General features: G+C 49.4%; 2 protein-coding genes across 2 annotated transcripts in view; one reads left to right on the forward strand and one right to left on the reverse strand.

Moving 5' to 3' along the window:
• Positions 1-6,946, reverse strand: part of Cnnm4 (cyclin and CBS domain divalent metal cation transport mediator 4) — a 41,952-nt gene extending 35,006 nt beyond the window's left edge. The window contains exon 1 of the mRNA XM_051152801.1: positions 5,545-6,946. Within this exon, the coding sequence (XP_051008758.1) occupies positions 5,545-6,946 (1,402 nt within the window). The remainder of the gene's footprint in view (positions 1-5,544) is intronic.
• A 2,409-nt stretch (positions 6,947-9,355) lies between these two features.
• LOC127195413 (40S ribosomal protein S27-like) lies at positions 9,356-9,660 on the forward strand. Its single transcript, XM_051152809.1, has one exon. The coding sequence runs from the start codon at positions 9,356-9,358 to the stop codon at positions 9,608-9,610; it is 255 nt and encodes an 84-aa protein (XP_051008766.1). The 3' UTR covers positions 9,611-9,660.
• Positions 9,661-20,652: the final 10,992 nt, after the last annotated feature.

Consider the following 20,652-nt stretch of genomic DNA (forward strand, 5'->3'; position numbering starts at 1 on the left):
AGCAACTGTCACTCTCAGATACAGCTCCTCGAGATCAAATCACTGACTGATGAGGGCCTGACAGACATCAGGTGAACAATTGCCACTGCTGTCTCTGAGCCCCTGGGGCTTAGATATCCCATCCGACAGCCCATGCTGTCCAAGCTTTTCCCGCTACCGCTCCCAGTACCACCCCTGACACCTTTCCACCTTCTTTAGACTCTTGGCAGTGACAGTGTCCAGCCTAACCCTGGCCTTCCTCCTGAGCCCCATGTGAACATTTTCACCTGCACAGGGCCCTAGAGGGGTCTAGAGGGCAGTGTGGGCCAGGCTTGCCCACCACCTGGGACCTGGTCAGAAATGCACACTGTTAGCCATGGTGACTCACACCTATATTCCCAGCACCTAGAAGACAGAGGCAGGAGGATCACTATGAGTTCAAGGTCAGTGGGCTATATTAGTAGCCAGTTTGGCTACACTGTAAGACAATATCTCAAGAAAACAAAACCAGCTTTGGGGGGGGGGGGGAAGGTGCACGCCTTTAATCCCAGCACTTGGGAGACAGAGGCAGACGGATCGCTGTGAGTTTGAGGCCAGCCTGGTCTACAGAGTGAGTCCAGTCAAGGATACACAGAGAAACCCTGTCTCGAAAAACCAAAAAAGAAAGAAAGAAAGTAAACAAAACCAGTCCAGTGAGATGACTCCTGTACTAAAAGAGTTTATTTGGTCCCTGGAACCCATGACAGAATGAAAGAACTAACTCCTAAAAATTATAGTGAGCCTGCAACACACAGACACACACACACACACACACACACACACACACACACACACACAAACTTGAAAAGGGAAATGCTAACATTCAATAAAAAGTCTGGGTGGTCAAAAGACACAGGCAAGAGAGAATCTCTGCTGTTTACAGTGCTGAACAGAGGAGCCAATGGCAGAGCAGAGCTCTTTTTACTTTCTTCTGCTCCATTCTCACCAAACTGATCCATCCTCTTCCTTCCCCTCCATAGTTAAATCACGTTATCATCCCCAAATCACAAGCCAGACACCTCAGACATTCGAAGGCCCGCTCAGCCTTGGCCCCGCCTGCCCTGTCTGTGCACTTGGCCAGCCAAGCCCTGGTGGCATGTTTGTCTCCCTGGCACACTGGGAGCTTTGTGAAAAGATGGCTTTACACATCTCTGGCTCCTAACAACCAGCGCTGTGTCTGACACACAGGCTGTGAAAAGCTAAATGCCTATTGAACGAATGCAGGAACAAGCACTTGTGGCAGGTAGGGGGAGAAGTTCCTGAAGGTGTGTCAGACGACAGGAACCGACTGCGAGTGCAAAACCCATGCAGTGTTTTCTTCCTGACGTTACAGTTGTTCTGGGAATAAAGTTAAGTAGATGGGAAAATCTGACGTGGCAGAGACGGAAATATGGGAGGGATTTTTTTTTTTTAAACGAAAATATTTCTAGCTTGCTCTCTTCTCCAAAATTACACCCTGCTAACTTGCTGAGAGGAGCACTAACAAGCCTCAAGGTCACCTCATAGGTCAGTGACCAAGCTGGGTAGAATGTAACCTCGGCTTTGTCTGGGTGGAGTTTATATCCTTCAATATGCAGTGGTCCATGGGGTTATAGGGAGGGTGGGGAAAGATAAGATGGTTAAAGATGAGCTAAGTGCCCGGGAGTGGCAGGACTACCCAGGAAGGGACACAGGAGAAGCCGGCAAGTGGGCTCAAGGGTGGGAGAGGCATCGTCATAACTCTGCCTTAGTGCTTGCAAAAGCATCTACATGCAAGTAAGATGTAAATTGGGTTAGGAGTCACTGGGCTTTCTTGTTTCAGGATTCCAAGCCGGGACAAACCCACTCCCAACACCCAGTACTGCAAACAGTTCTAGGCAAGGCTCCAGTAGAAGGGCCAAAGTTCAAACTACACGAATCTGGGTGGCCTTGATTAACTGGCACATCCTCATGCCACAACAAGTCTTACTCCTGAGGTCCCTAGAGCACCTGCAGCCTGCCCCGAGTGCGGCAGGAAGGTTAATAAGCACCTAATGTTAACTGTCTTGAGGTGAGGAAGCAGGACTCACTGTCATAATCCTAGGGCAGTTCAGCTCCCCACACCCTGTGTTGTGCAGGGCATCTCATGACTCCTCGTAATGTGGGAGGCTGTGTAAAACCTCCCGTGGCCACAGATGGCTTGCCAGCAGGCCAAGGAAAGCAACTGGCAATGGGGCTCAGGCATCACATTCAGACCCCCAAAGCCTTCATACCTGGGATCAAGACACATGTGTCATTATAGGAGTCTTCTGGCTTTCCCTGGTGCAGATGGAGATGCCTCGGCACTCCATCTAGCATTTTCTCATAAATGCCTCAAAATTCTAAAGCTTCTAGAATAGGAATATTTCTCCCCCAAATCTGACAAGTCATTCACTCATTTATTCGCTCACTAGGTCATTTTATTGAGGGTTTGCTATGTGCCAAAGGCCATTCCAGAGCTATTGATACAATCACTGGAGCACAGAGCCTGCCCTTTGGTTCTTATATTGTGCTGGGTGGAGACAGCACAGCACAGCACAGCACAGCAGCCCCTGAGAAAGAAAAGGTAAACGTAACACAGAGTGGAGGGACTGGAAAAGTCCAGTGTGGTGTGGCTACCGGCCTAAATGGGGTGACAGCAAGGCCTCCCAGAGGGGATGCTGAAGACACAGGACAGGGGCAGGGAACTACTCTAACTTTCTTGGAGAATTTTAGGGCAAAGGCCCCAGAATGGGAGTGTCTTGAGCTGTGTTTAAGGAACAGAAAGCCTGGCAGATAATCATGCATTCATTTGTCCAACTAACATGTACTGAGGCCCCATCTGTTGGCCAGGCCTGCAGTGGTAAAAAACCAGTAAGGCAAGGGCCCCCTGCTCAAGGAACTTACAAAGCTGGGGAGTGTGGATTAAAGACTCTGGTTCAAAGGGCCAGGCGTGGTGGCGCACGCCTTTAATCCCAGCACTCTTGGGAGGCAGAGGCAGGCGGATCACTGTGAGTTCGAGGCTAGTCTGGTCTACAAAGTGAGTCCAGGATGGCCAAAGCTACACAGAGAAACCCTGTCTCAAAAAAAACAGAAACAAAACAAAACAAACAAACAAAAAAAAAAAAAACAAAGAGACTGGTTCAAAAAAAAAAATTTACTGATCAGGCTTAGGGGCACACACCTGCAGTCCGAGCACTTGGGAGCCAAGTCCGGCCTCAGCCACAAAGCAAGAACCCAAACTCAAAACAAAACAGAACCCCGAACAGAAAGCAAGAAAGTCACAGATAGGCGGAAGGCTTCTGGCAGAATGAGGTCCAGTGCAGTCATACAATTTTGGGGTAAAAGACCCAGTAAAGAGCCTAAAGTACATCATTCTCTCTGAGGTAATACTGATGGCACAGAGCTGCCCTTGCTCATTGTTTACAACAACAACAACAACAACCCTTCCAGACACTAAACTTGGAAAGAAAATGTTAGAAGTTCTGAGTACACCCAAGGCGTGTGTGTCGTATCTTGAGCACCCTCAGAACAGGGGTAGGCACCAGATGGAAAGCCCACACAGCAGGAGACATGGACCCGGCAAGTCACCTCTGTGTTAATTCATGAATTAAGACTGCTCTCCAAAGGCCTCCAGACATCAGGAAGGCACCACACAAGGACCAGGGTCTGTTCATAAGGGGTGACCACTGTGTCACACTGCCATCTCCAGTGTCCTGACCCACGCCATAGATTGTACCTGCTTTTCCATGAACTAACTGCTAGGGGTCCACACTCCAAGGCATGGACTCAGGTCATAGGCTTCTATCAAGGAAAATCTGATGGACCAAACTGGGGGGCGGCGGGGCTCAGCGCACAAGAGCTCTGGCCTAAGAGGTGCCGGCTCTGTTTTTTCCAGTTCAATGAAGGGATACTTCTTCACAGGACAGAATAGAGTCCAAAGATGCCCTGCCCAGAGCCAGCATGCTCCCACAGAACAGTGTTCAGCCCAGCTGATCAAGAAGTGGACACCAAATCAAGCCAATCCAAACTAGTTGGATCCAGATCTGACCAAACTGATGGGGAGGTAATGGTGGGCTTACGTCACCAGAAAACCACCTCAAAGACCACAGAGGCAGGTGAGAAGGAACCAGGGTCCTAATGAAGACACTGGAGAGGGTCCCTAGCAGCACTACCCCCGGGCCCCGACTCAGACACTGGGCAAAACAGGCTCCTGGGTCTGCAACACAAAGCTTTCTTCCACCCAGACTACCTCCTGTCCTGGTTTGTAATTCTCAGAACAGCTTAACTCTGATGTTAAGATCTGTTGAGAACACTTAAACAGGAGGGTACAAACCTGCCCCTTTGGTCTTAACCCTGACCCAAGTGCATCTTTTAAGACCAAATCTGGCAAGGCCATCTCTTCTCTCCCCGTGTCATTTTAAGACTGTCCACCACTCTCAGTTCAGAAATGGCCCCAGGCTTATCCACAACTAGAGTTCAAAAGTGGATCCTAGGTCAGCTGGAGCCTGAGCCTTTGCCAGAAACAGCTATATGTGGGGGAGAGTATTGGGCCTGAGGCTATGAAGTGAAGTCACCACAGGGCGAGCCTCGAGCTCTTCTCTAAAGAGCTGCCCTCTCTGCCTCCTTCAGCCTAGGTGGGTTTTACTCTATAATCGCCTTGTTTACAGCCACTTTGAGGGTTTCAGAGGAGGAGGAGGAAGTCTTTGTTGGGAATAAGGAAAGGGGTGTGTGCCCTGAGCTTGGAGGTAGGGAACAAACCCTCTAAGCACCTATCTACCTGGAAGCCAGCCAGGTAGGTGTGAACACACACACACACAAACACACACACACACACTGCAAGGCCAGGGGAAGATTTGGGTGGAAGGCATATTTATGTTTCGATCCTGGGAAAGATGGAACAATAACCAAAGCTTGATCTGTGCTTCTGCTAAACAGTGGAAACTACTAGTTGGCATTGTTCTGAGCCAAGGAGAGACCTCCTAATTATGCTTCTGTGGGCCGGGGGGCCACTGATCTACTCCCCAACCCCAAATCTTCCAGAGCTCCAATCTTGGGTGTGGAGGGGAGAGTGAGCAAATACTCTAGCCTCTCCCAGGGTGGTCACCACTCAGCAGAGCCAGAAGGTCCACTAGGCAGGCCCACCTGCTGAGCCACAAGCACATCCTCCTTGGCCTCCTCGCAAGTGGGGTGTGACCCAGTCCCAAGTCACTTCATCTTTTAAGATTCCCTTCCAATGTTTCCTCCCCCACGACAGCATCCTCAGCTCCCGTGCTACATCCCCTCCCCAACCCTCTCAATCTCCATGAGGCTTGGTGTTTGTCTCTTTTAGAGGCACTGAGCCTTCTTACCCTGTATCCCTCCCACCAGCTCCAGCTCTGACTCAAGTAAACACAGAGCACAGTGCCTGGCAGAAGGCAAAGGCTTGAGAGCTGCTTCTGCTGCGTCTAATAACCTCAGAGGCACGGGAGGTGATGGACAGAGGGACACAGAGTCAGTCACACAAACGGAGGACACAAAACGTGCAGGGGATGCTTCAGGGGACCTTACCCTTCTTAAATTCCTCCAGCATGGCATCCAGCTTGGTGTCATGGAAAACAAAATGCACCGGGTGGTTGTAGAAGCGGGTAATAGTCTTGAGCGGGGTGCAGTCGTCCGGGTCGACAAAAGCCAAGTCTTTGACATACAGGATATCTACGATATTGGATTGCTCATCCTCAAACACAGGAATGCGAGTATAGCCACTTTCCATGATCTCAGACATGGTGTTGAAGTCCAGGATGGCATCGCTGCGGATCATGAAGCAGTCATGCAGCTGGGTCATGATATCCTCCACAGTTTTGGTCCTTAGTTCCAGGGCGCCCTGGATCATATTTAACTCCTCCTTCACCAGGTCGTTATAGGGCTCTGTCACCTTCAACATCTCCATCAGCTTCTCCCGATTGTAAACAGTGCGGATCTCCTGACCCAAGAAGAAGTCCAGGAGTTTGCTAATGGGGAAACTCAGAGGGAAGGTGAGCAGCATAAAGACTTTGGTGAGGACAATAGTGTTGGCACCCACAGCCAGCCCGTGTCGGGAGCACAGGGCTTGAGGTAAGATCTCCCCGAAGATGACAATGCCAATGGTGGACGAGGCCACTGCCATGATGCCAGACCCGATCAGGTTGTCTAGAAGGATGGTGAGGGAGGTGTTGACTAGTACATTCCCCAGGAGCAGCGAGCAGAGCAGGTAGTTGCCCTTGCGCCGGATGGGCTCTATCTTGCGGGCGTACCGTCTCTCCTTCTCAGTTCCACAGTTCTGCACGATGCGCAGTTCCATAGGGTCCAGGGCCATAAGCCCCAGGTTGAGGCCAGAAAAGATGCCCGACAGCACCAACAGCACCAACACGAGAAGGATGTGCAGCCAGAGTGGCAGAAATCTCCCATGCTCCACCACCATGAAGAGCAGGGAGTCCTTGTCCGTCCATTTGAGCCAGGGCCCGTCGGCCCGGGCCCGGGTGCACAGCGCGTACAGCTTCATGTTCTCGCTCCTCCGCAGGAACTTGGTGAGCACCACTAGCATCCCCGACGTGTTCCCGCGGCTCACGTTGACTAGCCGCTGGACCACTAAGTCCTTGGTGAGCTCCAGGCAGTTGGTAGAGTTGTGGACCGTCTCGGCGTCGTCCACCTCGGTAAAGGAGATCAGGTTGCTGGAGATCTCGTCCAGGCTGTGGCCGTAGAGCCTCAGGTTCACCGTGCTGCCCTCGGACACGAAGATGATGCCATCCGGGTTCATCCCGCACGACTTGTTGCAGCTCGCCAGCCTCATGCCCAGGATCACGCTCTGCTGGGGGCTACTCTGGCCGCTGGCCGCCCGCGTCCATAGCAGCAGCAGCAGCAGCAGCGCGGCCAGGAGGAGGCGCCCTCGGGCCGGCCAGCCGTCCCGCTGCCCGCCCCCGCCCCCCGGCGCCATGTTGCTCCGGCCCCGCCGCTGCCCGCGCCCCGCCGCGCGCCTCACTCGGCGCCGCCGCTCCTGCCCTCCTGCCGCTCCGCCGCCGCCGCGCCAACTGCCCCAGCCGCGGGCCTGACGTCAGGCCGCGCCCCGCCCGCCCCGCCCCGCCGCCCCACGCCCCTTATTTGCATGCGAGGTCCCGCCCCTGCCCGCGGCTCGCGCGCTCGCCTTAAGGAGGTCTGCGCGTTTAAGGTGGCACCGCGCGCAGGGCCAGCGCGGGAGCCCGGGGCGGGGGTGAGCCCAGGCCGGCCTCCGCGCGGTTCCCGGCTTCTCCCGCGCTCCTCCTTGGGGAACCTGGCTCCCGTGCCCTACGCGACCGGCTCCTTCCGGGTCCCCAGCACGCTGTAGCTCTGTTCTGGGGCGGGTGGTGCTTCTCCGCGGGCACAGGGAGAAAAATGCATTTCCTGGTTTAGAAAAAGAAAAGGGAACTTGAGGGCTCAGGCTGGCGTTACAGCCTCCTCACTTCTGGGATTTTTTTTTCCCTCGGACCTTGACCCAAGGCCAGAAATAGGTTGTCACTTCCCCCGAACTCCCCCAGCCCACCGTTTGCTTCTGTTTAGAGACCACCAGACCCCTAAGGCGCCGAGGGACCAGGCTTATCACCTGTCATTTCTATTTAGGGATGAATTTTCATTGAATATGTGCCGGACACTTGTTTCAGGCGCGGCAACGAACAAACCAAAATCCTTGCCCAGCCTAGAACCAGAAAAAATGGCAAGAAGGTAAATACATATGGGGGGGAAGGCGCAATAAGGAAGTAAACACATTCCGGGGCGGGAGGGGGTCAAAAGCAAGTAACCATACAGTTACTGAATCCTTCCTTCGGGCAATAGTATTTTGCAAGAAAACTTGAACCTAAGGCACAAATCCTTTCAGATCTCTACGATTAATCCTAGTCTCTGGTCTATGAATGACAGTAAGAATGACTTCGTTTTTTTGAGACAAGCTCCTTACGTAGCCAAATATGGCTTTGAACTATCAAAATCTGAGGCGGGCTGACCCAGTACTCTATTTTTTCTTTCTTCACTTCCCAAGCGCAGGGCTTACAGACATGTACCACCATGCCTGAATTGAGCTTATGTTTTAGTTTTTAATTTGATGGCAGAATGAATGAAAACACAGCACCCCCTGGCTAAGCATGTGGGAACAATCGGCTCACACATCGAACATGACAGGACAATGCTCTGTGGATAGGCTTTGCCTGTGTAGTAATAGTTGTTGCTGCCTGCTCTTTCAGAACCATACCCTTAACCCCAAATTGTGGTGACTGGCCAGCTGAGGCAGATGCATGTGGAAATGAACTCATAGGTGTGGCCGCTGTCCTAGCCCTGAGATCACTGCTTCCTGGTCAGCCCTATTTGGATGTCACGCTATGAGTGTGTGTGTGGGGGGGGGGGTGACCACAGCTATCCACCCACAGCTGTTAGCCCTGCGAAGGGCAGGACATGGATGACAAACATCCTCCTTAGTTGCAGAGCGACACTAAGCAAAGGGACTGGGTTGACCCCTGGGTCTCCTAGCACGGCTTCTCCTGGCCCTGGAGGCACAGAAAGCCCTTCTATGCCTCCCTGTACAAACCCCTGTGTTTATTTTTACTTTGGTGCACAGCCTGCCAGTAAAAGCAACAATCAATACCAGCATCAAAAAAAGCCTAAACAGAAGGACCACTCATGCACTGTTGTCAGGGAGGCTTGGTAGCAGATACCGGACTTAATGCTCTGGCACCAAGGCTGGTGGGGTTTATAAAGAGCCCGCTGGAGGAAGCCCCTTGTGAGTAGGTACCTCACCACACACACACACACACACACAGTATGTCCAAAAGACCAGGTTTTTAGTAAACAATACCCTCAGGTTGGGCACTGGCCAAGACTTGCTGTTCCCTCCCTGTCTTTATTGACCCAGAAGAGCTACCTGCATTGTTTGAAAGCAACCCCAGGGCCTTGGACGGCTTCTGCCGGGCTACCTCATCGTCCCAACTGCCGATAGACCCCTGCATGCCCTCTCTGTCCTTACAAACTCCCGTTCTATTATCGACCAATTAGCTATTTTTACTTTGCCCTTTTTGGGTTGTGTTCGCTCCCGCTCTGTAGGTAGGCGGCACACAGTCTAAGCAACGGAAGCCGACAAAGGGAACAAAAAATAAGCACTTGAGCGACTTGGCTTGAAGATAGAATCGAAGAAGGAAGGGGGTGGTTTGGGGAGCAATATAGGAGCAAGGGTGAGGGTGAAGGTCTGCTGGGAAACACAGTCCGTTAAAGTCAAGTTCATTCACAATTTGATTGCCAAAGGGATTAGGAGAATAAGAGTAGATTCCATGAAGTAAAGACATGAAATTCGCCTTTCCGGTGGTGACGACCTCCCCACGAGAACATGCCTCTCGCAAAGGATCTCCTTCATCCCTCTCTAGAAGAAGAGAAGAGGAAACACAAGAGCAAGTGCCTGGTGCAGAGCCCCAATTCCTACTTTATGGATGTGAAGTGCCCAGGCTGCTATAAAATCACCACGGTCTTTAGTCATGCACAAACGGTAGTCTTGTGTGTTGGCTGCTCCACTGTTCTCTGTCAGCCTACAGGAGGAAAAGCAAGGCTGACAGAAGGATGCTCATTCAGGAGGAAGCAGCACTGAAAGTACCTAATTCAAGATGAGGGGGAAACCAGACCCAATAAACACATTTTGGATATATTAAAAAAAAAAAAAAAAAAAAAAAAGACATGAAAGTCAGGGCTGGAAAGCTAGATCAATGGTTAAAAGCATTTGTTGGTCTTGCAGAGGACTCAGGTTCGGTTCCCAGAACCTACATGCTGGCTCACAACCATCTGGAACTGCAGTTTCAGGGCATCCAAAGCTTTCTGTCCTCAGAGGGCACTAGCTACACACATGCTATACATATACAAATGTGGGTGGAATATTCATTCACCAAAAAATAATATAAATAAATACATAAATGGTACCATAAAAGGTATCAGAGGAGGTCAGACTTGTGATCTGGTGGCTGTGGCTGTCGGCTCACTCCTCTAGGTAGGGTATCTGCCTCCCTTTCTCATGGAGTCATATAGGAAGACAATCTATGGCATACCCCATCAGGAAACTGCCTGTTAAGAATGGAATGAAGTCTCTTGGGGGGACAGAAAAAGGCACCTGTCTGTCTGCTTCTGCAGTGAGTCCTTACTCACCTGAGTTGGTTTGGTTTGGGTTTTGGTTTTTTGTTTTGTGTTTTTGGTTTTTGGCTTTTGTTTGTTTGTTGCATTTTCAAGACAGGGTTTCTCTGTGTAGCCTTAGCTGTCCTGGATTCACTTTGTAAACTAGGCTGGCCTCGAACTCACAGAGATCCACCTGCCTCTGCCTCCGAAGTGCTGGGATTACAGGCGTGCGCCACCACTCCCAGCTGGAGTTGCTTCCTTTTGCAAGTAAGGAGTTTGAGTGAAGGTCCTCTTAATCAATGAGCATATCAAAGCACTCTGTTTCTGAGCTCCTTGGACATGGATGGTCCCTTCTCAGTGGAGACTCTAGGGCAGTGTGTCTACCTCTTCCCTTGTCTAAGCCGCTCCTTCTTAGTCCTAGGCAATGAAGCTACTTCAAAGCTACCTTTTCTTGTTCCTGGCATCACGTTAATACTGGGGTTTGAATGATCAAGGACTCTGATTGGAGAACCAGAATCGAACCCTTCCAAGCTGGGTTCTTAGCCTCTTCGCCTTCTGGGTTCCCAAGATGGAGGTGCTGTGGGCAAAGAAGCTGCCTTTCTGCTCATGGTGCCCAGAGCCTAAGTCCTGTCCTGAACCTACACACTGAAAGTCTGTTGGGTTGTCATGGACCTTGGAGTGGAAAGCCTAGTTGGGGACAGTGGGACATTTATCGGGATGGTACTAGCCATCATCAGTATGTATGGCAGTCTGCGCACTTACCCCCTCATAAGCCTACATTGTCCTCGTTATTTTTAGGACACGTCCAAGTCCTTGTCTTGTCTCAGGAGAGAAGGGAGCTTTCTCCCTGTATAAGGGGACAAAAATAAACCAAAAATTAGCCAGCTGAAATCTCAATTCAGATAGAGAAGATCATGATTTCTGGCTTCATTAAGGCAAAGAATAAAGTGAAAACATCAGGTTAGAGAGCCAGACAAAAGAAAGGGTGTGCCTCAGGCAGGAGAGTCAAGCCACAAAGCAGAGGCACAGTTGGTATTAATTGAGTAAGTAGGTTTCAAAGGTCCCTTGGGTACCTGGCGTGGTATTCTCCTAGGGGCAGAACCACAGGAAGCTGGATGCCCCAGTGTTGGGTTAGAGCCTTGCAAGCACCCTGGAGCCTAGTTCAGCTAGGGGCTGGTTCAGCTGCTGACTGCCCATGAGGCCTGGGGTTCGGGAACATTCTTGTGTGCTGTGTGATGATGCACAGTGATGTCCTCACAGGTTGTGGCAAGACTTCAGTAAATGAACCAGCCAGCCTGGTGGCGCACGCCTTTAATCCCAGCACTCGGGAGGCAGAGGCAGGCGGATCGCTGTGAGTTCGAGGCCAGCCTGGTCTACAAAGTGAGTCCAGGATGGCCAAGGCTACACAGAGAAACCCTGTCTCGAAAAACAAAACAAAAAAAAACAAAAAACAAAAAAACAAAACAAACAAACAAAAAGAAACCCTGTCTCAAACCCCCACCACCAGCAAAATTCTATTTGTCCTTGAGACAATGTATTTTATTTTTTAAGATTTCTTTATTTTATTTATTGCATATGAGTGCTTTATCTGCAGAAGAGGGCATTAGATCACATTATAGATGGTTGTGAGCCATCATGTGGTTGCTGGGATTGAACTCAGGACCTCTGGGAGAGCAGGTGGCGTTCTTAGCCACTGAGCCATCTCTCCAGTCTGACAATGTATTTTAATCATATCTAGTCTCCTTTTCAATGACCTCCAACCCACAATATGTCTCCCTCCAACGTCATGCCCCGCCCCTTTTTAATAAGCCACCGAATCTGAGAGTGCTACCCATGTGCTTGGGTGTGGACCCAAGTCCTGGAACATGGGCAAACTACCAGAGGCTGCATTCACAAAGAGAAATTCCCCTCCCTTCTCTACCAGGTAGCAAGGACCAATAGCTTCTCATTTAGGGGAGGGGATTTCATGAGCCCACACCCCGTATCCATTCTGAAAAGTTGACTGACTTGATCTAGTGCGGTAACCACTACTGCTATTGAGTGCAGTGGCCCTGCTGCCATGCCAAGCCCAGAAGACAGCGTTTCACAGCTCTGCTCTCTATCCTTCTCTTTACAGTCTTTCTCCTGCCCCCCTACCCCTCACCCCCGGTTCTGAGATGTTCTCTGAGCCTTGATGGTGCATATAGAGGAGAGAGGTATTAGTGTAGATGTCCCATTTAGGGCTGAGCACTCAGAGTCACTCATTCTCCACACTTGGACGACTTATGAGTCAATCCCCTTGCCAAAAAGAGTGTCTCTGGCCAAAGGAGAGCAGCGCAAGTCTATGGGCATAAGCATAAATATTTAAAAGGCAGTTTGGCAACATGGTCATTTAGCAAAGCAATAATAGTAGGTTCCTCCCTAGATGCCCTCATTTTTTTTTTTAACCACTGTGTTCCTCCATCCACCGCTGGCCACATATACTTGTTCCTTCTCTTCCCTTTTCTCCATCGGGAGATCTGCACAGAATGGTGGGAAGGAGGGAGACGCTGAGAGAGAGGTCGCACAGGACTAAACCAGATCACATCCAGGCACTTTGGTCTCTGCGAGGAAGGGAGAGACAAGTGGCACAAAGGGGTCAGAACCTGGAAGTCTGAGCAAATGCGGAGAAAGAGAAGCCCTATCATTCACCCCCCAGGAACCCCCAAACCCTCCTTGTCTAGAGCCCCTGTGAAGAGCACCAGTTTACATGGATGCGAGGGTCTCCAATACCCCAGGACTCACCCCCCCTCCTCTTTCCTCTGCTACCCACTGCCATCTCCACACTGGAACACCCACTGTCCCCAAGTCTACAGGCCACAGCAAGACTTTTTCTTCTGCTTCTGAAAACACACAAAGATTCTCTGTCTGTGCATCTGTCTGTCTGTCTGTCTGTCTGTGTCTGAATGAATGAATCTCATTTGACTCCTTGGTCTAGGGATCAAAGCGAAGGTCTTTCACTTGTACAGCAGGGAAGTGTTCCAGCATTGAGTTACATCCCTAGTTCTTTCTGTATTCTTAAAGCAAGTCCTAAGTAAGATTGTGACTTTCACCTGTTGCCATCCATCCAATGGGTTGTCTTTTTATTTGTTTGTGACTGGGTCTTGCTATGTAATCCAGGCTGGCCTTGACCTCAATCTTCTCTATTCTCCAGCTCCTGAGCACTGGCACCACATGCCCACCTCTTCAAGGTGCTTTGTTTTAGGTGCTGGAGAGAAAGCTCAGGGTCTCACACTTGTGAAGAAATGCTCTCCCACTAAAGCTTTATCGCCACCTCTGACCTTTCTGTGTTGTGAGGGATTAACTAGTGATCACTAGAGAAAGCCAATGACCAAGGTAACAAAAGCTAAATATTTACAAAGGATTAAAAGCACAGTGCTTGGGATCCTTGGCTCCAGCACCTGACCAGGGTCTGACCCTTGCTTGAATTTGAAGCTGACCAATGGTTAACTCCTTCCTGGCAAGTCTGTTTCCCACTGTCTTATCTCACACTTCTTATCCCAAATAATTAACAGATAGAGCCAGCCTTGCCTGAAAAGAATAAGTGAAAATACAAAGAATAGTGCGCCATAGAGCCTCCTGGTCAGTAATCTTTCTTAACGTTTACAGGAAGCAGAATGTCTGAAAGATCCGGTGCCCCCAGCTTCTAGGGTCTAGTACAACACAGAATCACTGCAAGGTGGCTCGCAATGCAGGTCGGTGGTGGACTGCGTTGCCTAGCATATGGCCCTGGGTTCAATACCCAGCATGGGAAAAAGAGAGAGAAGACTGTTAAGAGAATTATTATAAGGATTAATGGGCATTCCAGTGCCCACCCAGCTTGGGCTAAAAAGAAACTCTTGTTTTTGCTCCTCTTGGCAAGACAGAGGCAGGGTCTCTCCAACAGACCCAGGGCTTGCCAATATGGCTCGTCCAGCTAGCCAGCTGCTTCTGGGGAATCCTCTGTTGCTGCCTTTTGAGGGTGGAGTTACTACACACATGAGGGCAATTACTGTTTATATGCGCCATCTCCTCAGCCTTTAAAAAATATTTTTAGGCCGGGCGTGGTGGCGCACACCTTTAAACCCAGCACTCGGGAGGCAGAGGCAGGCGAATCGCTGTGAGTTCGAGGCCAGCCTGGTCTACAAAGTGAGTCAGGATGGCCAAGGCTACACAGAGAAACCCTGTCTCGAAAAACCAAAAAAAAAAAAAAAAAAAAATTTTTTTTTAAGACGTCATGGTGGTGCACGCCTTTAATCCCAGTACTTGGGAGCCAGAGGCAGGTGGATCTCTGAGTTCGAGGCCAGCCTGGTCTACATAGTGAATTCCAGCAGTCAGGGCTGCTTAGAAAGGCCCTGTCTCAAAAAAACAAAACAAAACAAAACAAAAAACAAAAAACTGGGCCTGGTGGTACATGCCTTTAATCCCAGCACTTGGGAGGCAGAGGCAGGTGGATCTCTGTGAGTTCGAGGCCACCTTAGTCTACAAAGTGACTCTAGGACAGCCAAGGCTACACAGAGAAACCCTGTCTCAAAAACAAACAAACAAGCCGGGCGTGGTGGCGCACGCCTTTAATCCCAGCACTCGGGAGGCAGAGGCAGGCGAATCGCTGTGAGTTCGAGGCCAGCCTGGTCTACAAAGTGAGTCCAGGATGGCCAAGGCTACACAGAGAGACCCTGTCTCGAAAAACCAAAACAAACAAACAAACGAACAAACAAACAAAAAGGTTTTAATTTGCCAGGTGTGGTGGTGTACACCTTTAATCCTAGTGCTCATCAGGCAGAAGAAGCAGGTAGTTGTCTGTTGATTAAGGCAGCCTGGTTTCTGTGGTATATATTAGGAGTTTCAAGACGGCCAGAGCTAAATAGTTACACTCTGCTTTAATAAAATTAGGGAGCCAGCCCTGAGGGTGTGAGAGCAGACCCTTGCCAGCTGCAGCTTTGGGCAAGCTAGCCAGGGCAGAACTGGAGAGCTCACCCTAGCGGTGTGGGTGCAGGAGAGCTGGCAGCTGACCAGCTCAGCAAACCCCTCCCCCCCACCCCACCCCCGCCCCTTCCCGGCCCAGTTCCAGGACTTTGAATTGGCCCATCCCAACATCCACCCCATCTGTGAACTGCTGGAGCACTTGAAAGAGCAGGTCCAGTAGATCCAAAGCTGAGGAATCTCCATGACACTGGGACACAACAGGAATCTGAAAGGAGTCCCAGTGAGGCTCCAGTATTGATAGTGTAAGCAAAGCCAGAGGCCTCGAACCAGACCAACAATTCATTGAAATGAACATTTGCAAGTAAAGATTGTGTGGGAAAGGGCATACTACGTGACACACTACAGCTTCCACAATGAGTTTTCTTCTTCTTCTTCTTCTTCTTCTTCTTCTTCTTCTTCTTCTTCTTCTTCTTTTCTTCTTCTTGCTTTTCTTCTTCTTCTTCTTCTTCTTCTTCTTCTTCTTCTTCTTCTTCTTCTTCTTTTCTTTTTTTCTTTCAGTTTTTTGAGACAGGGTTTCTAAGTGTGTAGCCCTGGCTATCCTGGAATCACTCTGTAGACCAGGCTGGCCTCAAACTCACAGAGATCCTCCTGCCTCTGCCTCCCAAGTGCTAGGATTAAAGGCATGAGCCACCACCGCCTGGCTCCACATTGAGATTTTCTTCTTCCTCCTCCTCCTCTTCTTCTCCTTGGTTTTTTGTTTGTTTGTTTGTTTGTTTTCAAGACAGGGCCTCTCTGTGTAACCTTGCCTGTCCTGGACTTTCTTTGTAGACCAGGCTGGCCTCAAACTCACAGTGATCCATCTGCCTCTGCCTCCAAAGTGCTGGAACTAAGGGCATGCACCATCACGTCCGGCTCTTTTTTTTTTCTTTTGAAGAGGAGGTTGCAAGAGCAGAGGTGGGTACAAAGGGAAAGGAGATGAGCAGGATTGGGGCGCATAATGTGAAATTCACAATCAATATAAAGTTAAATAAGAAAGGGGCCAGGTGTGGTGGTGCACGCCTTTAATCCCAGCACTCGGGGAGACAGAGGCAGGTGGATCACTGTGAGTTTGAGGCCAGCCTGGTCTACAAAGTGAGTCCAGGACAGAGAAACGCTGTCTCAAAAATTAATTAATTAATTAATTAAAAAAAAAAGAAAAGAAAAGAAAGGGAGTGCTGGAGAGATGGATCAGTGGTTAAGAGTGTGTCCTGCTGTTCCAAAGGACAAGAACTGGGTTCCCAGGGCCCACACTGGCTGCTAACAACCGCCTGTAACTCCAGTTCCAGGGGATCTGATGCTTTTTGTGGGGGGGCTCCATGTATATGTATATACACAATTAAGAAATAAAAAGTTGCTGGCAACTTGGGAGGCAGAGGCCAGCAGATTTCTATGAGTACGAGGTCAACCTAGTCTATGAAGTGAGTCCAGGACAGCCAGGGCTTGTTACACAGAGAAACCCTGTCTCAAAAACAAAAACAAAAAAAAAGAAAGAGTCACTAAAAAACTAATTTACCTTTATTTTTCTGTGTTCATGTGTGTGTGTTGTGTGAGTGTGCATATATGTGTGCTGTGTATGAGTTTGTGTGTGAGTTTGTGTGTAAGTCTGTGTGTGTGTGTGTTGTGTCTGTGAGTGTTTGTGTCTCTGTGTCTGTGTGTGTGTGCTGTGTGTCTGTGTGAGTGAGAGTGTGTATCTGTGTGTGAGGGGGTGTTTTTTCCTATTACTCTGTTTCTTGACTTAATGGCTTCATCACACAGCAAGAGACTCACAGTTTTCAGGTTACAAGCTGGCGGTGGGAAAGGGCTGTGCTGACTAGGGAGGCTCCTGGTCCTCCGTAGCTAGTGAGGTGCTGTGGTATTTCATCCTCCAGGCCCTTAGCTCCTCCCCTGATGGGGACCAAGAGCCCACAGAAAGGGCTAAATGAGGCAGCAGCTAAGCCACCCTTCTGGACACAGACAGAGACAGGGAAAAGGCCAGGATGAGAGATGTTGGAGTTGAGGGCGGGGCACTACAAGGACAAGTGGGTCCCCGAACCACAAACCACTCCTGATGCTTGGAAGTCACTAGAGACCACCACTTTCAGCTCTGCCTGCATGTCACAGCAGCCATCCTTATGCATAGAGTGCCCATGACTACTTAAACATTATATAGTGAGTTAGACTTCCTTTAAAGAGGCAAGAATGACAGTGGCAGGGACTAGGGTAGAAGAGGAGTGACTTTAGATATAAAATAACAAGCCTAGGCCAGGCATGGTGGCGCATGTCTTTAATCCCAGCATTTGTGAGGCAGGTGGATCTAGGTAAATTCAAGGCCAGCCTGGTCTACAAAGTGAGTGCAGGACAGCTAAGGCTACACAGAGAAACACTGTCTTGAAAAACCACGCCCCCACACACCCTGCCACCCCCACTCCCCCACACACCCTGCCACCCCCACTCCCCCACTCCCTCAGCCCCCCACTCCCACCCACCCCAAAACAAACAAACAAACAAACAAACCTACAAGTCCTCTGAGCCGTGATGGCACGCCTTTAATCCCAGCACTTGGGAGGCAGAGGCAGGTAGATCTCTGTGAGTTCGAGGCCAGACAGGTCTACAAAGTGATTCCAGGACAGCCAAGGCTACACAGAGAAACCCTGTCTCGAAAAATAAAACAACAACAAAAAACTAGAAGTCTGTTTCCTGAGACTATGTTTAACTTCTTGTTCTCTCTCTCTCCCTCCTTTCCTTCTTCCTTCGCTCCCCTCCCTCCTTCTCTCTCTTCTCTCCTCTCCCTACACGCGCGCGCGCACGTGTGTGTGTGTGTGTGTGTGTGTGTGTGTGTGTGTGTGTGTGTGTGTGTGTGTGTGTATTAGAGCTCAGGAAAGCTAGGGGCATCTAATCCCCTACGGCTGGAGTTAGAGGCCATTGTGAGTCACTGGATGTGGTATTGGACCTAACTCAGGTCCTCTGCGTGAGCTGTATGTGCTCTCAAACACTGGGCGGTCTCTCCAGCCCCTATATCGTATTTATAAAGATTTATCTTATTTTATCTGTATGTGTTTTGCCCACATGTATGTATATGTACCACATGTATGCCTGATATACGAAAAGGTAACAGGAGGGCTTTAGACCCCTTGAAATTGGAGTTATAAATGGCTGTGAGCCTCTCTGTGGGTGCTGGGAACTGAACTCAGATCCTCCCCAGGAGCAATAAGTCCTCTTAACCATTGCACCATCTCTCTGGCCCTGGTTTTTTGTTTTTGTTTTTTTTTTTTAATTACATATACAGTGTTCTGCCTACATGTGCCCGCACACCAGAAGAGGGCATCAGATCTCACTATAGATGGTTATGAGCTACCATGTGGTTGCTGGGAATTGAACTCAGGACTTCTGGGAGAGCAGGCAGTGCTCTTAAAAGATGAGTCATCTCCCTAGCCCTGGTATTTTATTTTTCTAATAGAGGGAGTAAATCTGATCTTGACCCAGCCAAATGATTTTCTTTCTTTCTTTTCTTTTTTTTTTTTCTTTGTTCTTTCTTTTTTTGTTTTGTTTTGTTTCGTTTTGTTTTACATGGTTTCTCTGTGTAACTCTGGCTGTCCTGGAACTCATTTCATAGACTGGGCTGGCCTGGAACTCAGAGATTCATCGTCTCTATCTCCCTCCCGAGTGCTGGGATTAAAGGTGTGTGCAACAGCCACCGGGTTTAAAGAACAATACCGGTCTCACTTTTTTTGCTGTAAGCAGGCATCCTATTAGAGCTGCCTTCATGTGTTGTTGTAAGCAGGCATCCTATTGGAGCTGCATTCATGTGTTGCTGTAAGCAGGCATCCTATTGGAGCTGCATTCATGTGTTGCTGTAAGCAGGCATCCTATTGGAGCTGCCTTCGTGTGTTGTTGTAAGCATCCTATTGAAGCTGCAGGTGGCCCTGGGTTCTGTAACAAAGCAGGCTGAGCAAACTGGATAAGCAAGCCCATGAGCAGCATCCCTCCATGGCCTCTGCATCAGCTCCTGCCTCCAGGTTCCTGCCCTGTTTCAGTTCCTGTCCTGACTTCCTTTGATCTGTGGTATGGAAGCTGAAGCCCAATGAACCCTTTCCTCCCCCAAGTAGCTTTGATCGTGGTGTCTCACCACAGCATAGAACCCTGAGACTCATGGTGACTTAACAATCTACATGTGGCAATCAATCACCTTAGGCAAATCAATGAGGCAAGTTCTGATTGTGTCCCCGCCCCGCCCAGAAATCAGAACAGGAGATCTTCTTTCCCAGGTGTCCAGATCTCATGTTTATCTAACCACCACACCAGCTACCTGTAGCGAGTGGCTGGTGTTGCTGGGCCTGGGACCTTTTACACAAAGCAGGCTCTGTCGCAAGAGTGCTCCCTGGGGCTATGGTTTGGGTGTGTCCCCTGGAATTCAAGTGTTGGAAATTCAGTCCCCAAAGTCATGAGCAGATGCTATCTGCAAGTAAGACTTTGAGAAGGAATGAGTATTAGGTAAGGTCGCTAGAACGAGGGTGTTAATGGCTATGTGAGAAGAGGAAGAGAGGACATGGCAGGCTTGCAGTCTCTGCGTGTTGTGACATAGCCCACAGGTTCTCACCAGCTGCAGAGAAGTCAGTGCTCCTGGCTTCAGACCCAGAGCCATGGGTCTAGAGAACTTCTGTTCCTTATAGATCAACTGGTCTCAGACGATCGAAGATATTAGTCAACCAAAGGGGAAATTTTCAGTTATTTCCATGAAGGAAAAAAGGCGAGCTTCGACTGAGTGACCATGGGTTGCTTTGATCTGTGTTCAATAGCTGGTCCTCTCTGTGGCCTACTCCACTCTTTTTTTTTTTTTTTTTTTTTTTTTTTTTTAAAGAATTATTTATTTATACAGTACTCTGCCCCCATGTGCCTGCAGGCCAGAAGAGGGCATCAGATCTCATTAGATAGTTGTGAGCCACCATGTGGTTGCTGGGAATTGAACTCAGGACCTTTGGAAGAACAGCCAGTGCTCTTAACCTCTGAGCCATCTCTCCAGCCCCCGCCTACTCCACTCTTGACCTTGGGGATGGGCCCCTCTTCCATCTTCTGTGGGGTCTTTTATTTTTAAAAAAATTTTTTTTAAGATTTTATTTTTAGGTTCTGTGTATGAATATTTGCCTAAATGTATGTTTGAGCATCATGTGTGTGTCATGTGAGTGCAGTGCCCACAGAGGTCATAAGAGGGTATCAGATCCCCTGGGACTGGAGTTACAGACTGTGAGCTTCCCCGTGGGTGCTAGAATAAGTTGATAAATAAAAATAAATCTATTGCACTTGGGAGGCAGAGGCAGGCAAATCTCTACAAGTTCAAAGCCAGCCTGGTCTAAAGAGTGAGTTCTAGGATAGCCAAGGCTACAAAGAGAAACCCTGTCTTGAAAACCCAATAAATAAGCCAGGCATGGTGGCACATGCTTTTAATCTCAGCACTTGGGAGGCAGAGGCAGGTGGATCACTGTGAGTTCAAGGCCAGCCTTGTATAAAAGGCAAGTCAAGGACAGATAAGGCTACATAGAGAAACTTGTCTCAAAAAACAACAAACAAACAAACAAAAAAGAAAGAGAT

This window comes from Acomys russatus, chromosome 11 (assembly GCF_903995435.1).
Source record: "Acomys russatus chromosome 11, mAcoRus1.1, whole genome shotgun sequence".
Classification (NCBI taxonomy): domain Eukaryota; kingdom Metazoa; phylum Chordata; class Mammalia; order Rodentia; family Muridae; genus Acomys; species Acomys russatus.

Excerpts from the sequence above, each read along its gene's own strand:
- LOC127195413 (XM_051152809.1), top strand. The coding sequence starts at position 9,356 with ATGCCTCTCGCAAAGGATCTCCTTCATCCCTCTCTAGAAGAAGAGAAG.